The 16,154-nt window shown below is 44.8% G+C and overlaps 1 protein-coding gene across 1 annotated transcript in view; it reads right to left on the bottom strand.

Moving 5' to 3' along the window:
- The window catches only part of RYR2 (ryanodine receptor 2), a 784,157-nt gene that overhangs the window by 606,546 nt on the left and 161,457 nt on the right, over positions 1-16,154 (bottom strand). The window contains exon 12 of the mRNA XM_019526720.1: positions 4,836-4,992. Coding sequence (XP_019382265.1) covers positions 4,836-4,992 — 157 coding nt within the window. The remainder of the gene's footprint in view (positions 1-4,835; positions 4,993-16,154) is intronic.

Genomic DNA, 16,154 nt, shown 5'->3' on the forward strand with positions numbered 1-16,154 from the left:
AAAAAAAAAAAAAAAAAAATCAACCCCTTCACAGACGGGCGTGTGCCCTACAAGAAGAGGCCATAGGCAGCCGCCAACATCCTTCTTTCCCCCGCTAGCATCATGCACGGCTGAGGAGATACAAGGAAGGCTCCGGGGCTGCTGGCTTCTTGATGCTCGGGCTTCAAGAGTCTCAGCTGCCCCAAGAGTCATAATGATGAAAAAAAGCCCTTTCTGGCCCCATTCGGGAACTACGGACCTTACCCAGGAACACAAAGACCACCAGGAGTTGAAAAACTGAAGACCCTGCAAAACCGCAACTCTCACCACTACAGACACCTGAAACTGCACATCCCTGCGTGCAGCACATATGCTCAGTACGCATACTCCACCCCCCAATTTTTTTTTCCCCTACTGGTTATGGATGTTTTAGTTTGCTACACTAAAAAGTCATCTAAATTGAAATACACTGCCAAACGTGTACACTGTTACAAAACTTAATTGCAACATGCCACTGAACTTGTACACTGTTACACAATTAAATCACTTAAAAGGGCAATTAAACCAGTAAAAAGGGAAATTTCCTCACATGTAGAAGGGCCCTTAGTCACATGTACACAGGCCTACTTACTATGACTATAAACAAGTCACAAGGCCAGACTTTTGACAAAATACATATTTATATTGCTAAGCCTATGTTTATACATGGACAGCTTTATGCAGACTATTTTGGAGTACCCAGCATGGGTAAGACTTCTATACCTTGCACCTTTACCTCCATTCTCAGAATCAGTGTGCCCATCTCCCCCTACCTCCTCCTCTCCTGCAGGGCTTGCCCCAGGAGCAAACCTTGCTTGATGTGCCTCTGCTAGTGGGGTAAATAGAAGTATTTGCCACAAACACAGGAAATACGTAACTCATTCTCCTGACATACTTCCCATGATGATGCTCACAAGTGAGAGTAGGTGTGATGACCCTACCCCACCAATGCATATTCCTTCTGAGATGACTAACTAGCATAAGTACAACAAGACATTCAGCACTAAAAGAAAAGCATGTTTTTTATTCTTTCATGAGCTTTCAGGGGGAAAGAGACTCCATGTAGCTTCTTTACTCTTCTAAAGAACTCTTTCTGAGCAGCTACATGGCCATGCTTGTTTAAAAAGGAAAGATATCTATTAGTAATGAGTTTTATTTATTTATTTTCTCCTGCCCACTAGTCTGTTGATTGCCAAGTCTATTTCACAGTAAAAATCAACACCGTTTTAATAAGTTCTGAGCTTCAAACTAATTTACCCGTTTCATTTTCAGCAACTAGGTGCAAAAAGATACCCGGTGGTCTCTCTACAAGTTCTTCCAAATGGTATATTTCACATTTCTACAGCAAAAATGAATTTTGATGTCCACAAAATTAACATCAAGTCAGGTTTCCTCTCCCAATCTAACTTCTTCTTGTTAATCTATATTTAAATTTCTACTAAGATTTTTTTCACTCGTCTAAGCTGTTAAATAACGTATGGCCCATTTTAAAACTTACATTCTTTGTCAAGAATAAATTATTGCAATACACTGCTATATGCAGATCTGCCCATTGATCTTCCCTCTCTCCACTCTGTTCAGCATATAATAGAGAAGGGCTCTTAACAGTTGAATCAAACCCTCATGTTTTATTTGAAGTAAAGATGCTTCAGAAATTCTACTAAATGTGGCAGAAGGACAGTATTGCATGTTCTGTCATATTCTGAAGATCTTCAAAATATTTCCAGAAAGAAATAAGTACCCAACCTAGTTTATGGGAAGACGTTTAAGAAAATTGCTGGTCTGGTCCCCACTATAAGCTTTGAACTTTCTTATGCTATCTCTTCAGAAACATGTGCTGAATTGAACATGGTCAGAATATACCGTGAAAGCTGGACATGTATTTTCCAGATAGATAACATAACAAAGAGTTGTAAGAGTCAAGGCCAGCACAAGGTCTAGCACTACTTATGTCTGAGCAAAATGTTTAAATATCTGTAGGCCAAAAAGAACACCCATAAATGGGCAAAGAAAACCCAATGTGTCAATCAAGTCTAATTGCACTCCTTTCTCTATTTTAGCAGTTCTTACTGTTATTGTCAATGGTGTGGTTTCTGTATATCCAATTTCTAGAGCAGAGATCAACAACATAAGGACTGCAGCCCATTCCAGTCTACCAAGCCACTGTATCTAACCTACAGACCCGGAGAGGAGAGGAGACGAGAGGAGAGCCCTTAGCAGCATTCTGGCAGGGGCACCTTTGTCCACACCCATGTGAGGTCTGTGCCACTGCTACTTTTTCCTGTCCTCCCACTGTCATGCCTGGCCCTAGCATGGGCCTGTAAGAGCCTTCCACCACCAGAATACCATTCAAGCCCCCCAGTCTGCCTCAGACTAGAACCAGGTTGTTTCAGCCCACAGTTTGGAAAGGGTGGCAGATGCTGTTATAAAAAGATTTAACCTGAAAATACCTATCAGCTTTGGAGGCCCTTGTAGTTGTCAAATGCAAAACAAGCAGCAACCCAAACATGTAATCACAAATATCATTATTGCCCTGGTCTATATATTTTTTATATTTCAGTGACATTTAGTTTCTTCACTGGAAGAAACTAACTATCCAAACGTACAGGCACCAAATGTTCAGCCGACCCCCCCAAATAATACATTTGCTTTATAAAGATACTCTCTCTTAAAATAAAACCCACATGTTAAGGAGCTGATGGTGCCATTACTCTCTAAATTTTTAACAATTCCTAGCTTAGTATAGATTTTGAGTCTGATAACCCGTTAATGGGCTAGCAATCAGTAATGGACAGCACAGCACTGTGCTATCCCTAGAGCAAACCACAGAGGAGCCTGTGACTAAGGGAATCACTGTCTCAATTCTATTCTCCCCACAGCTCCAAGGAAGCATCAACTGTGCCAGACATATTCCACCTGCAGCATGCAGTCTATGTCCCATCAAAGTAACTACCCACAGAGACAATGTTTGTCTATTCCTCTTCATCTCCTAACAAGAAATACAGCAGCTTAGGTGCCTGTATCCCCCTATTCAGAGGAAACAGTACAAAGTAGTAAGGCTCTTTCTGTTCCCTTGAGTAGGCATACAGAGGATGGCCACAAACTGGGCCTTCAGTATTTGCAGTAATAATAAACTCCATTTAACAAGAAAAGGATTAAAATGTGGTATTTAGTCTGTGGTTTCAAAAAATTCTAAACTTAACTCCTCTTTCAAATAATTTCTAAAAAGTTCTTCCTAACTAAATGTTCTTCCCAGTTATTGACGTTTCCTCAAAAACTAAAGGAAACAGGTCTTTCAATAAAATGGATGCAAAAATCATTAGTAACTAGCAAGAACAAAAATGCATCACTGAATGAGATTACTTATTGTGCAAATGAGTTTGCTAGGCTATAGCCTTCCAAAACATGCTTCTTCCACTGAATTAAATTGGATTTCTAACTGTGAAATGATCAAGGGATCAGACCACAAAATCCTTAATGCTACTCAAGTTCTCTTTCGCAACATAAAGGTACTAGAAAAAACAAATAAGGATTTTACCCCAAGAGCATATTTTCAGAGCCCAGTAGCTAGCATCTTCAATAAAATCTTTTATTTATACCAAGCTTTTGCATATTCCCTAGTATGTATTTTGCATAAAGGGGACTGAATTCTATAGTCTTTTTTTCTTCCTTCTTTGGTGTTAAATCACTGCACTGTTTCCAAATATCCTTCTTAAGTAGGAAGGAAAAAGCCCACTGTCTAAGCACTAAAACAACACAAATATCAGGTCCTCTCCTCAGATGTCAAGGTTATAACCATAAGGTTATATACCTGGCTTCAGCTGCCCATTAATGATTATGACTCCGCATGCCTGCTGAAAATAAAGAATGACTAAGATAATCTCCATTCATATGTTAATACAAATGTTACAGTATTTGTGAGGGTTTTTTAATTAAAAACAGAAAAGGGTAGGTTGGAGATTAGGAGGAACATTATGACTATGAGGCTGGTCAGTCACTGGAACACTCTACCTAAAGAAGTTATGGAATAACTCCCTGGAAGTTTTTAAGAGCAGACTGGACAGATGGTTGTCTGGGATGTTTTAATTAGGGATGATCCTGCCTTCAGTAGGGAGCTGGACTCAACTTCGTGAAATGCAGCCCTACTTTCCAATGATCCTATAAGTAACAAAATCTGAATAACTAAAATTTATGATGATATCACAATTCAGTTAGATATAAATAATTTTAAAAAATTAAAGCAGCTATCAGTGGATTATGTTAAACTGCTCACATCACACACTATGCAAACAATGCGCATCTCCCTAATTTGAAGTCATTATTAACATATGCTAAAGTAAAGTGATTGAAACATAATCCTTACTACCATAATTGTAGATTAGACAGCACCAGGAAAATATCTAATTTAACAAAACTGATTCCCTAATTTAATAAAAAGAAAAAATGAATAACCATTTTTAATCTTATCCATTAGAGATAAAACAATGAAATAACTTCTGCATTCACAGGAAAATGATCAAAGTGGTAAGAAGAGATTTCAAAAGTAAATAACATCATGTACAAAAAAACCAGGCAATGTTATTAGAGGCAAATAACATAACTGATACTAAATGAAAATGCATTCATATTAGTCTGAGTTTCCTGATTTATTAGTCAATACATTCCCTATCAGTACAGGAAACTAAGAAGGATTTATTTAATGATATTTGACAGCACTTTCACTTGAAACATTTTCTGTTTTTTTACTTACTATATCATAGTTTTGTTCATAAAAAGTAAAATCAAACAACACCATTACATGAATGTTTATTTTGTACCTTGGAAGACCGAAAACAAAATGCTGTAGATTTCACATCAGCTTTCTCTTTGTCTGTGAGAAGGAGACTCTTGTCATCCAGGAGGCTCAAATACTTCCCTGTTGTTATATGCCTTAGTCTGAATGGCTGTCCCCATCTGCTGTGGCTTCCACTCCACCTAAAAAGACAAGTTCAGAGGAGAAATCTTAAACTCAGAGGATAAATCTTAAACAAAATACAATGTTCAAAACTGAGACCACTATTAAACATTCTGAAAGTTCATCGATTCAGGGTAGCTGCAAAATCATCTTAATGTTACCAAAGATGCCCAGTCTTCCTTCCCAATAATTAGCAGAAAAAGCTACTATTTACCTGTCTCACACAGACTAATTCTAACAGCCAAAAGGAACAACCCCTTCCCATACTTCAGTGTAAAGACCTTTTGGGAGAGGAAGCTGCCAACAGCTTAGTGCTCCCAAAAAACCCATACACTAATAACCTAATAATCATTCAAAAATTGATTTCAAGAACTAGTCTATCTAAGTAACCCATTGAACACCAGAGAAGAGTTACCTGCTATTATAAAATATAAGCTGATATCAAACAACTCTCCTCCTTAATATTTTATTATCCACTTAGAACTAGATTTTCCTAGCCACCCAGAGCATTTTCCCCTGCAGAGGTTTGTACAGTCTGTGTAGATATTCTCCTCAGATGCAATATTCACAAAATAATACCAGAAAAGAACAAACAAGCAAAGGCCTACATTAAGTCTTCAAATTTTAGAAGAAATAGAAAGGAAAATGAAGTATTCCAACTCAGTTCACTAGCCTTTCAATGAAAATATAGAGACAGAAAGTTTTTAGCTTTCTGCTTCAGACTGAAAGCATGAAAAACTCAGCTATTCAGAACAATTTCTAAAGGACACTCCTGCACAGAGATTACTATGTAGAAGAATACTTTACTATGAAATAGCCCAACGTCATCAATTACTGTTGAATCTAACCATTGCATTACTGCTACCTTTAGCTTCCTCTTAAACTTTAAAACCTTATGTTTTTTAAATGATGCCAGGAAGAAAATTCTATACCACATCAAGAGGCAGACAAGGTTCTTTGGGTAAATCTGTTATCTTTTATTAGACCACCTTAAATAATTGGGAGATCATCCTGGATGCCTGGGATGACGAACAGTGGGTCTAGACCTTCTGCGTGAGAACAACCATCTTCATGGACATCATTGTCCAGCTGACTCCCCACAACATGCACCAAGATGTCAGCATGAAGCCACCCCTCACTCCAGAAAAGTGGATGGCCATTGCCACCGTGAAGCTGACTACCCCAGCAGTCTCTGCTATGTCACCAGCAGTTCAGCACTGGCACACCTATGGTCATGGAGGCCATCCAGGAAGTGTGCCTCGCCCTCTGGAATTTCCTGGCCAACTGCTTCATCCACCTCATCAACCCACAGAATGTTGCTGACTAGAGCTGCACAAAATGTCAACAGCCATTTCATTTTGGAGGTGTTTCGGGCCTTTTTAGCACCTAAAACACCAAATCTGAATCAAAGCAGAAGATTCCAAAACAGATCCAAAATGAATCAGAAGGCTCTAAAACATTTTGGAAATATTTTGAAGAATTTAAGAATTTCAGAGCTGGGCTTGCAGGGAAACAAAAACTAAGGAGGGGGTGGGAGGGAAGAGAAGTACTGCTCTGATATTGTCATCTAGCTCCCGGTTCGATTCTCCAGCTCTCTGATCTCTTCCCCCAGTTCTCTAATCCTTTTCCCAGCTCTTCCCAGGGGGTGCAGAACCCTGATCTGTGTGGGGGGTTTCAGCAGGCTGCCGCTCAAGCCAACCACCAGGAAGACTGTGGTGCTGCCACTGGCCCCAGCCTGCAGCAGCAGTCTGCTGAAGCCCTGTGCACAGATCGGGGGCCTGTGCCCCCTGGGAAGACTTGGGGAAATGATCAGAGAGCTGGGGAATCAAGCCAGGGGCTTGGGCATCCCTGCTGCTTGACTTGGCTCCACAGCGAGCAGACATCCAGCTGGGGTCTCCTTGGAGCAGTGCGGGGCTGGCAGCAGCAGCAAGGAGACCCTGGTGCAGATCTCTACTCCCTGCAGAGCCAAGTCACATGGCAGGGACCAGCAGGCTTGCTCGCCACTCTGCGCTGCTTCCCTGACCCATGACCCTGCATGACAGGGATCAGAGATGCATGCAGGGGTCTCCTCACCTGCATGGAGGGCAGTGACTCTCCCCCTCCCCTGGATGAGCCACTCATGGTCCCATCTCTCTCCCTGCTGGTGCCCTGCAGCCCCTGGCCCCAAGCCCTGCACAGCTGGGAAGGGCTCTACAAAGCTTCCTTTGCAGCCCATTCGAAACAGGGTCGAAGGAGACTCAGCAGAGCCAAATCTCCAAAACAGATTCAGCCAAATCGAAACAGGACAGTGATCCAAAACACTGAAATGAATCACTGTCCTCTGAAATCAAAATGGCTGTGTTTCAATTCGGTTTTGGATTTGGCACACGGCCCTATTGCCAACTTCCACTGTATGGGCTTCCCCAACTATGTGGGGACCATGGACAGCACCACATCCCCATCCTCTGCTTGCCCCAAGGTGCCAAAGCACCATCAGCTGCAAGGCCTACTAATTCATTGTGCTCTGCGGTATTGTCAGACACCAGGGCCACTTTACCCACATCTTCACTAGCTGGGAGGGCAGTGCCCATGGTCCCCATGTCTTCCAGAGCAAGCCCCCCACTGATGTTGGGGGCACCAGGCCACACAATGGCAGGGAGTCTGTGTCTGCAAAGCCCTGGCTGACTCTTCCTGGACCTTGGGCAGCTGTGGGGCCTGTGGGGGGAGGCATCTGCATGGCAGAAGGCATCACCACAGCAGAGGTGCTCCCTCAAGGGATCTTCAGCCCTTCTCCCTGGGCCCGTAGGGCCTGGTCTCCCCCTTTGGGGACCCCAACTCTAAGGCCCTCAGCCACACCTGAGGCCTAATTCACACAGCAGGGCCAAACACCAGATTGTCCATCCCTGCCATGACTGAGGCACTCCTCCACAGTGGGTCCCAGGCCAGGAGAGGGGCCACAGGGAGGGGAAAAGACATGTCAGATGGATGAACTGAGACAGAAGGGTTCTGATGCCAGCCGCTCTCCCAATAACAGCCTTCCCTGGCAAGCTGGTGAGCTACACTCACCCCCCAGCTCCCACACCCCACTAGGAATGTCCTGGAACTGCCTGGGGGACATACATACATGGCATGATTAGGGGGTTTGTGGTGGGGGAGCTCAGATTGGCTCAGGTATAAGGGCAGTGTCATAGACAGCCCTGCCCTGGGGCCCCAGGCATCCTGGCCTTGCTCCCCTCACCCAACACCATGGGCTATGCCAGGTACCTTTCTGCTTCCCCTGACCACAGTTCACCAACTCCCTTGTCCCATTCTTGTAGCTCCCAGTCAGGGTCCAGTGTAGACAGTTAGCCCTACCTGGCACCCAGGGGTCCCTCCTGTGGAACCATTACACCAGAAAACTCCCTAGAGCAGGAAACAGCATGCTGTTGGGAGCTAGATGGCAGGCTTTCTCTGCCATCCCCAGCTTGGGGTCTTATGGGCTCTCTGTGAGAGGCAGCACTGGTGGCAAAAAGGAGTGTCATAAGTCGCTGCAAAGCAGCCCAGGACTCTATCCATAGATGCCCTCTCCTGGCACTGGACTCTGCCAGGTCTGCAGAGGTACAGGTTGACTCCTCAGAATGGTGGGTGGCCATCTCAAGCCCCCGTTCCCACACCTCAGCAGCCCAGGTATGGGCATCTTCCAGTCAGAGGATGTCCCCCTTAACATCTGGAGTCTCTCCTCATGCCACTCCTGCAGCTCCTGGTGCCAGGAGTCAACTGTGCATACCCAGCACTCAGAGATGATGATCAAGGCCTGCAGCATTTTCTTGCTTCTTTGATGCTCCCTATGGACAACCCTCAAGCACTCTGCAGCTGTGGGGCCTCTTGTCCTTGAGCTGGCATTGCATCCTCCGTCCACTATCCACTTGCACAGGTGATGTTTTTGTAGTTTGAGAGAGGAGATATAGAGCCTTTGTTTGAAGTTGCAACTTCTGCTGATAAAATGAAATATAAGGACAGGAGGTCTCAGAGCCTGTGGCAGAAGACCACCCCTGTTTCTCCCCAAAAACTCTGCTCTGTGACAATTCCATTAGGATGGGCCCAGCAGAGGATACACACCTTACCCTATCTCTTTAGATAACCTGAGGGAGGGAGGAAACCTGCTCCCTCTGCCTACGTGACTGGTATCACATACCTGGGTGACGGGCTTGCTCCCTGGGGAGCTAGGAACTTCCAGTCTGACTAGCAACTAGTAATGTGTTTCAAAGTGGTTGGCTGACAGCCAACAGGTGCTGGCCTCCATTGGACCAGGTAAATGAGGTCACAAGGGCTATATAAGTCAAGGACTGCCCAGGAGGAGGGGGCAGCAGCCATGAGGGAGACTGAGAGAGAGAAGAGCTGAACCATCTGAAATTTGCTCTCTCTCTCAAAACTCATGATCAAGGAACTGCCTGCCTCCAGAGGAAATCTCCAACTGCCTCTGGATGATACTTGTGAGTAAGCTACCTGAGACCTAATGAGATATATAGCTTGCAGTAACTCAGATGCATGATCAAAGTCTACCCAGCCATGGGAGTTTTCTCTATGGGATTTCTCTGATATTGCTCTAGCCTGTACCCTATTCTAACCCTACCCCTTGTAACCAATAAAGTTCTCCTTTGTACCTAGTGTGGGAGACTTATTGGGAGTGGGTCTAGATTATGCCTTGGGGTCCCCTTGGCTCAGCTGACTAAAGGAGACCACTACTTGTGCTTTTGACTGAGGGAAGCATCCCAAGTTCTTGAAGTGCATCAAGTACCCTCGAGCCCTACTAGGCCTGTGTTTCCCAGGGTGCACAGAGCCAGAATCAAGCCCAGCCCTGGGTAGTGGCAGTGGAACCCCCAGGCTAGTGGGTGTGCTCCAGAAAGGGGGTCGGCCAGAGGTGAGGTGTCCCCAAGGAAGACAATCAGAGCCTGGAAGGCGGTCAGGCACAGTGAGGTGGTTGGCTCAATGCAGGAACGCCCCCTACTGGCCCACCACAGAGCCTTCCAGCACTTACCTGGGTACTCATGCAGAAGTGACAAGGTGGCTATGCTCTATCTTGGCCCTTTTCCCTCCTCCCCTGCCCAAAGGTCAGGAGCCACAATGCTGCTCTCTATCCAGCACAGCAGAAACTGGGGTTTCAGCTGTTGTGCAGGTGTGCAACAGGCCCCACAGTAGTGCTGGGACAGAGGAGCTGTGTCCCTCTCCAGGAACTGCTCCCTATTCTGCTCCCTCTGAGAGTCTGGGGACCTGGGTACTGTAGGGACATGGACCATCCCCAGAGTGGACAGGGACTGACCACTCCAGGGAATGCTGGTAGAGCTCTTCAACCGCTCCCTCCCTCCAACCCTCCCCTTACAGGAGAGACATTTTAAGCAGTGTCCATGCAGGAGTGGTTCTTTGCTCCTAGCATTTCCCTGGTGAGAGTCAGATGGGCCTGGAGGGATGACTTTACCATTATTCTGAGGGGAATACCAGCCAATATGCCCTACCTATGTTTAATTCCAGCTATCACATCTTGGACTGGGAGGTAGGGAGGGAGGAAAAGGGGTTGTTTGGAAAGGGTTTTTTTCTCTTTTTCTTGCTATACTGTAACTCCAGTGGTTCTCAGATACCGGTGTTACCTCCTGTCTCTGACTGTGGTGTCTTCTCTGCCACTTGGTCTCATGGCATTACCAACCGCATCCCCCCACACTCCTCCATCCATGAAGCAAGACCCACCCCCCTGCACTTCTTAGCCATGACAGCCTGGGCAAAGGCTGTAACTGTGGGGATGGTCTGTAGTGGTCACTGGTCCCCAAGGAGCTGGGTGAGGGCTGGGAGGGAAAAAGCAAGTGTACTGGGTCTGGTGACCACCTTCTGGAGACATGCTTGCATAGAGGGTTTTGGGTTGGCAGGGCATCATAGTGCCACTACATGCATGCCCTATTGGCTGTGTGCATGGCTCATCTGCTCCCATAACACCCTCACCTTCCCTCTAAGAAGCTTCATGTTTGCCCCGGTGCCTGTGTCCCCATAACGGCAACATGGAGAGGGGTAGAGCCACGCTGTCCCAGAGAGCATGGAATTCAAGACCAGTGCCAGAGTCTTGAGCAGAGGTGTGAGGAGGGCTGGCTATCAGTGCTGTGCATCACGCTGCAACAGCCACTGTTTTAGTAGTTGTGAGGCTGGGGGCACTCTGCACACCTCGAAGGGGGGCAGTGAGGTGTCAGAGTGGGAGTGGAATGTCCATGGAAACTGTACTGGGAATGATGTCCCAAAGGCTACATGTTTGTCCATGGTGTGTGGGGTCAAGGACCAGGGAAGCATTCCTGTGAGGTGGAGGCCACAGCCTCAGACTCCAGGAGGAGCCTCAACTTGTGCAGCGTCAGAGCTTTCCCCTTGCTACTGCACACTGTGCTCTGGACAATGCCAGAGATGTCAAGAGAGCTTAGGTCCAGCTGCAGCTGCAACTCCAATCCCAGGTCCTGTGGTGATCTGGAGACCAACACCATTGGGCTAGCCCTTGGGGGCCACTGCCGTCAGTGGAACTTGAGCTCTGCTCCTGAGCACCCAGTAGTTCCATTGTCCCAGAGCCTTCCTGCACCTCCTCCTGTAGTGAAGTTCCTGCTAGCAAGTCCTCCACTCCCCCAGTTGTGTCATATGAGAACAGGGTAAGAATAGCCCTATTCAAGGTGAGGAAGTGGGACAGCTCCTTGTACAAGGGCATACTCTTGGCTCCAGACTTTATGTTGGCATCATGCAGGCACTTGTATTGGGTCTTAATCCATTTTGTCTTGGCCTGGCACTGCACCCAGTCCCCATTGTGGGCCCAAACTTGTATCTGTTGAGCAATGTACTTTAACACATCCCTTCTGTGGTGCTCTTTGTGGAGCTGGTAATGGGTCTCTCCTCTCCCCAGATGGCAATGAGAGCCATCAAATCCCTATAGTCCCAATTGGGACTGGGGTGGGTAGTGAAGGAGGTTGGGATGGGTTCTTTCATGGTCTGTGGTAGTGCCCATGGGGCACCAATGTCTGCAGGTGGGTGAGGGTCTGGCTGCGAGAGGGTGGATAGATGGATGGAATGGCGGGTGCATGTAGGTACACATCCCAGTGCTTAGCTCTGCCTCTCACTCCAGCTGGGTGTGGCTCCCACACAATGAGTGACCAGGGCTTCACTAGCCAGGCCACCACTGTGATCTAAAATTTTCCAAGGGCTTCCAGCAGACACCCCTATGATACTGACAATACCCCACACACCAACTTGGAAATTTCCACTTTTGTCTACCTGTAACAACACAGCTGGCTATGCCCCACTTGCTCCTGAAGATTCCAGGGGCATCTGCCTGCTTGTGCCAGCCTGCATGCACAGTGGCCCCCACTGCCCCAGCCCTAGTACTTCAGGACCCTGTAGCTGTGAGCCAAAAAAGCCTTACAGCAACTTAAGTGTACATGGCCTGGGTACCTGCCAGCAGTGACTGAACCACATGTCACAGGGTTGCCTACATGCAGACTCTGTCCCAATGTTCTGTCCCCCAGCTTTCCAACTGGAAAGCCATTGGTGAGCCACCTGCACCAGCTCCCGCTTAGGAGAGGGGGGTGTTTATGTTGGTGTCCAGGTCACAGGACCTAGCCTCTGAGATCATATCATAGTAAGGCAGGAAGGGACCTCAAGAGATTATCTGGTGCAACTAGGGATCACATCTGTGACCTTGGTGTTACTAGTACCATACTGTAACTGACTGAGCTAAATGGCTGCTCTGTGAGTGCCAGGGTTAAGATGGCTGTGTTTGAGCATGAGGGCATGGCAGGATGCCAGGGTCAGGGTCCATGGGGATGTGCCCAAGTCTGGGCTGAGTGCTAGTGCACCTCCCTAAAAGGGAGGATTTGGGGGGTGCAAAACAGTCCGGGATGCCAGAGGACAGCGATGTAAACTTGAATTGATAGGAAAATAATACAGGAGCTCAATGCACTGGTTTAACAAAAATTGATCCAAATTGAGCATCTCACACCAGGTCTATCTTAAACCACTTGCACCATTTTTAGACTAGTTTGTGTGCGCCAAACTTCTGCATAGTTATGGGTTTAGATTGATCTATATTCACTTAGACCAATCTAAGTGTGATGTCTCTACATGCCCTATATTATTATATTTGTACACCAGCCTAAGTCCTGCACAAGACATATCACTAAGTCATTTTCACTGTAGATTAGATATAACACTTTTATGTTTTTATTTGATCAAGTAAAATATCTATTTGTTTAAGCACAACTTTGTAAATACTGGGTATACTGTGTGTATGTGTGCGCAAGTATGCAAGAGAGAAAACCTTAAAAACACATTTGGCATGTTGATTCAAATATAAGTGCTACAAGTTCTGGTTAGCAATATAAGTTCTGGTTAGCAACTAAGCCTAGTAAATTTGTGGAATTTTTTGCTTCTGGAATAAGATTTCTGGAATTTTTAGTTCTTGTTTTTAAACAAGCTAAAGATACCACTTTTTTTTTCCTCTCTCAGCTATTATCTTCTCTTAAGTGGCACATAATAAGGACATTAGACTCTTCCATTGTGGTGTTCTGGCGGGAAGAGAGAAGGCATATACATTTCCTAAATGCGCTTCCTTTCTCCATTTTTATGCAACACAGAAAGCACACCAAAAACACACATTTGTAAACCAACATGGATATTCCATTAATCAATCATGTAAAGAGCCAGAGTCTGATTCGCAGTTACTGTAGTCCTGCAGGTGGGCCAAAAAGGCAAAGATGGCTTAACAGTTTTGCACCAACTTTAAGGCCGTTACCTTGCTCAAGCTCTAATTTATAGCAGACTCAGACTGTTCTAGCTTATTTTCTTCTTAACCTGACCAACCTGAGACACTGGAGACCAGAGAACAGCAGAACCATATAGCTGATCTGTAACCTAAGTAATAGAATTTGCCAAAAGGCTATGGAAAATTCAACATTTAACTGCCTTAAGCGGGGAGGGAAGCTGCCATACAGGAGTCTGCATGAGCTGCAACAATGTAATGCTTATGTCTACATGCTCCTGTAGCAATGCAAGCCAGCTAAAACACTGTAATCCTAAAAAAGGGTTAAAGTTACAACAGTTTTCCTACATTTGTGTCAGTGCAAGAATGTGCAAATGTAAGTTTGACTGTTAGCTTTTGAGATCAATACAATTATTGTATCTGTCTATACCTATTGTTTAGACTGACTGGCAAAATGCATATCAAACTCAAAACCTTCAAAATTTATTTCCAATCCATGATGCACATTCACCCATCTTTCCACACAACAAATTTTATAGAAAAAGTTAGCACTGGGATTTAAGAAATTAATTGATTTATAATTTGTAATTTTGCTCAAAGTCTTTGCTTACAAAATGGTATATTCACATTATTGTAAGAAGTTTAAGCTTTTGGTAACAGTAACATTACTTGTAACAAAAGACTACTCCTGTCAGTGCTGACTTGTATGACAGACTCTTCTGACAATTTGTCTTTGGTCTCATATCTTCAGAAGGTTAAACCCATAGTCTGTATACATGCTGCCTGTTAAACTGCAGATATATGACAGTCTTAACAAATCCTAACATAATCCACGGCTCTTGTGTCAGATGACATGCATTGACAGTGAAGCATGAATAACAGCAAGGTTAGAAAATCAGGCAAAAATTCTTCTACTGTTTGTTGTATTGGTGTCACTCATTCTCAAAGTCAATTTTGGTGCAAAGAAAACTAAAGGGAAAAAAACCTTCTCCATTGTCCTGTCAATGTCTTTTAACATTATCCCATTAAATTACACACACATAGAGAACAGCATCATTAGAGTGTAACCTTTCCCCGTAGCTGCTACCATTTGTTTCTAAAAATATTTATTTGTCACTCAGAACTTCATCACAAACACAAAACTGTAAAAAAATTTAACCGAGTGAAACTTTAAAAGACATTCCTGATTATTACTGTCATGGGTATATAAGGCACAAGTCCTGGCTAACACTCCAATTTTACATCATTCATTTTGCAATTTTTTTTTTAATGAATCAGACTTTTTCTAATAAATTTGTTTCTTTTTCACTTAAATGACTTGACTCCAAACTCAATGTTGTGTAGTTGGGTAATGTAAGAACTTGAATAAGGTTATCTTCATAAACATCTGAATACATTTAAAACAAAACAAAAACATGAAGGAGAACTTGTGTTAGTTTTTTGATTTTGTTTGTTTTTTATCCATCAACAAGTCCAATATCAGGAAAAATAAAGTAGCATAATATCTGGTTTTATTAGTTATCATAATGAAGAAACTGCTCCTAACAATAAATGATTACAGAATCACACACACACACACACACACACACACACACACACACACACACACTATTCTCATATTAAAAGGTTAGACCATGGCTGTGATTCAGGAAGGTACTGAGGTATGGTGCTAACTTTAGGCACACAAGTCAAGGTGACTATCCATTTGCTAAATCATAGTTCCTATGCTCACCCTTAGTTCTCATCACAATCTAATCTGTCAGGCAGCAGCACCCTCATAACTTACTATGCTCCTCCCAATAGGTTACCACCTACCTTCTCTTGAAATCACTGTAGACGGATTCACAAAGCCCTGAGGTAAGGCTACTTAATACTGATAAGAGAACATAGCCAATTCTCCTGTGCTCAGCATTGCACAAACATGGTCACTCTGCTTCCAGGCCAGGAAGGGGCATGTGTATCATTTTTGAGGACTCTGCTGCCTGGGCCTGCTAAGTTTGCAGTGCAGATATAGCCTTATTGTGCTGTTGGTCTAGGGTCTTAATCTCATAGTTTCATAGTTTGTAGGGTTGGAAGACACCTGAGCAGATCATCGAGTCCGACCCCCTGCCATGGCAGGAATGCGTACTGGGGTCAAATGATCCCAGCAAGGTGTTCATCTAGCCTCCTCTTAAAGACCCCCAGGGTAGGAGCCAGCACCACTTCTCCTGGAAGTTGCTTCCAGATCCTAGCCGCCCTGACAGTGAAGTAGCGCCTCCTGATATCTAGCCTGAATCTACCCTCTGCCAGCTTGTGACCATTATTCCTAGTCACTCCTGGTACTGCTCGGGGGAACAGGGACTCCCCCAATGCCTGCTGGTCCCCTCTGACTAGTTTGTAAACAGCCACTAGATCCCCCCTCAGGCTTCTCTTGTGGAGGCTGAACAGGTTCATGTCCTGTAGCCTCTCCTC

This window comes from Gavialis gangeticus, unplaced genomic scaffold (genome assembly GCF_001723915.1).
Source record: "Gavialis gangeticus isolate Ggan-Ray unplaced genomic scaffold, GavGan_comp1, whole genome shotgun sequence".
NCBI classification, from domain to species: Eukaryota; Metazoa; Chordata; order Crocodylia; family Gavialidae; genus Gavialis; species Gavialis gangeticus.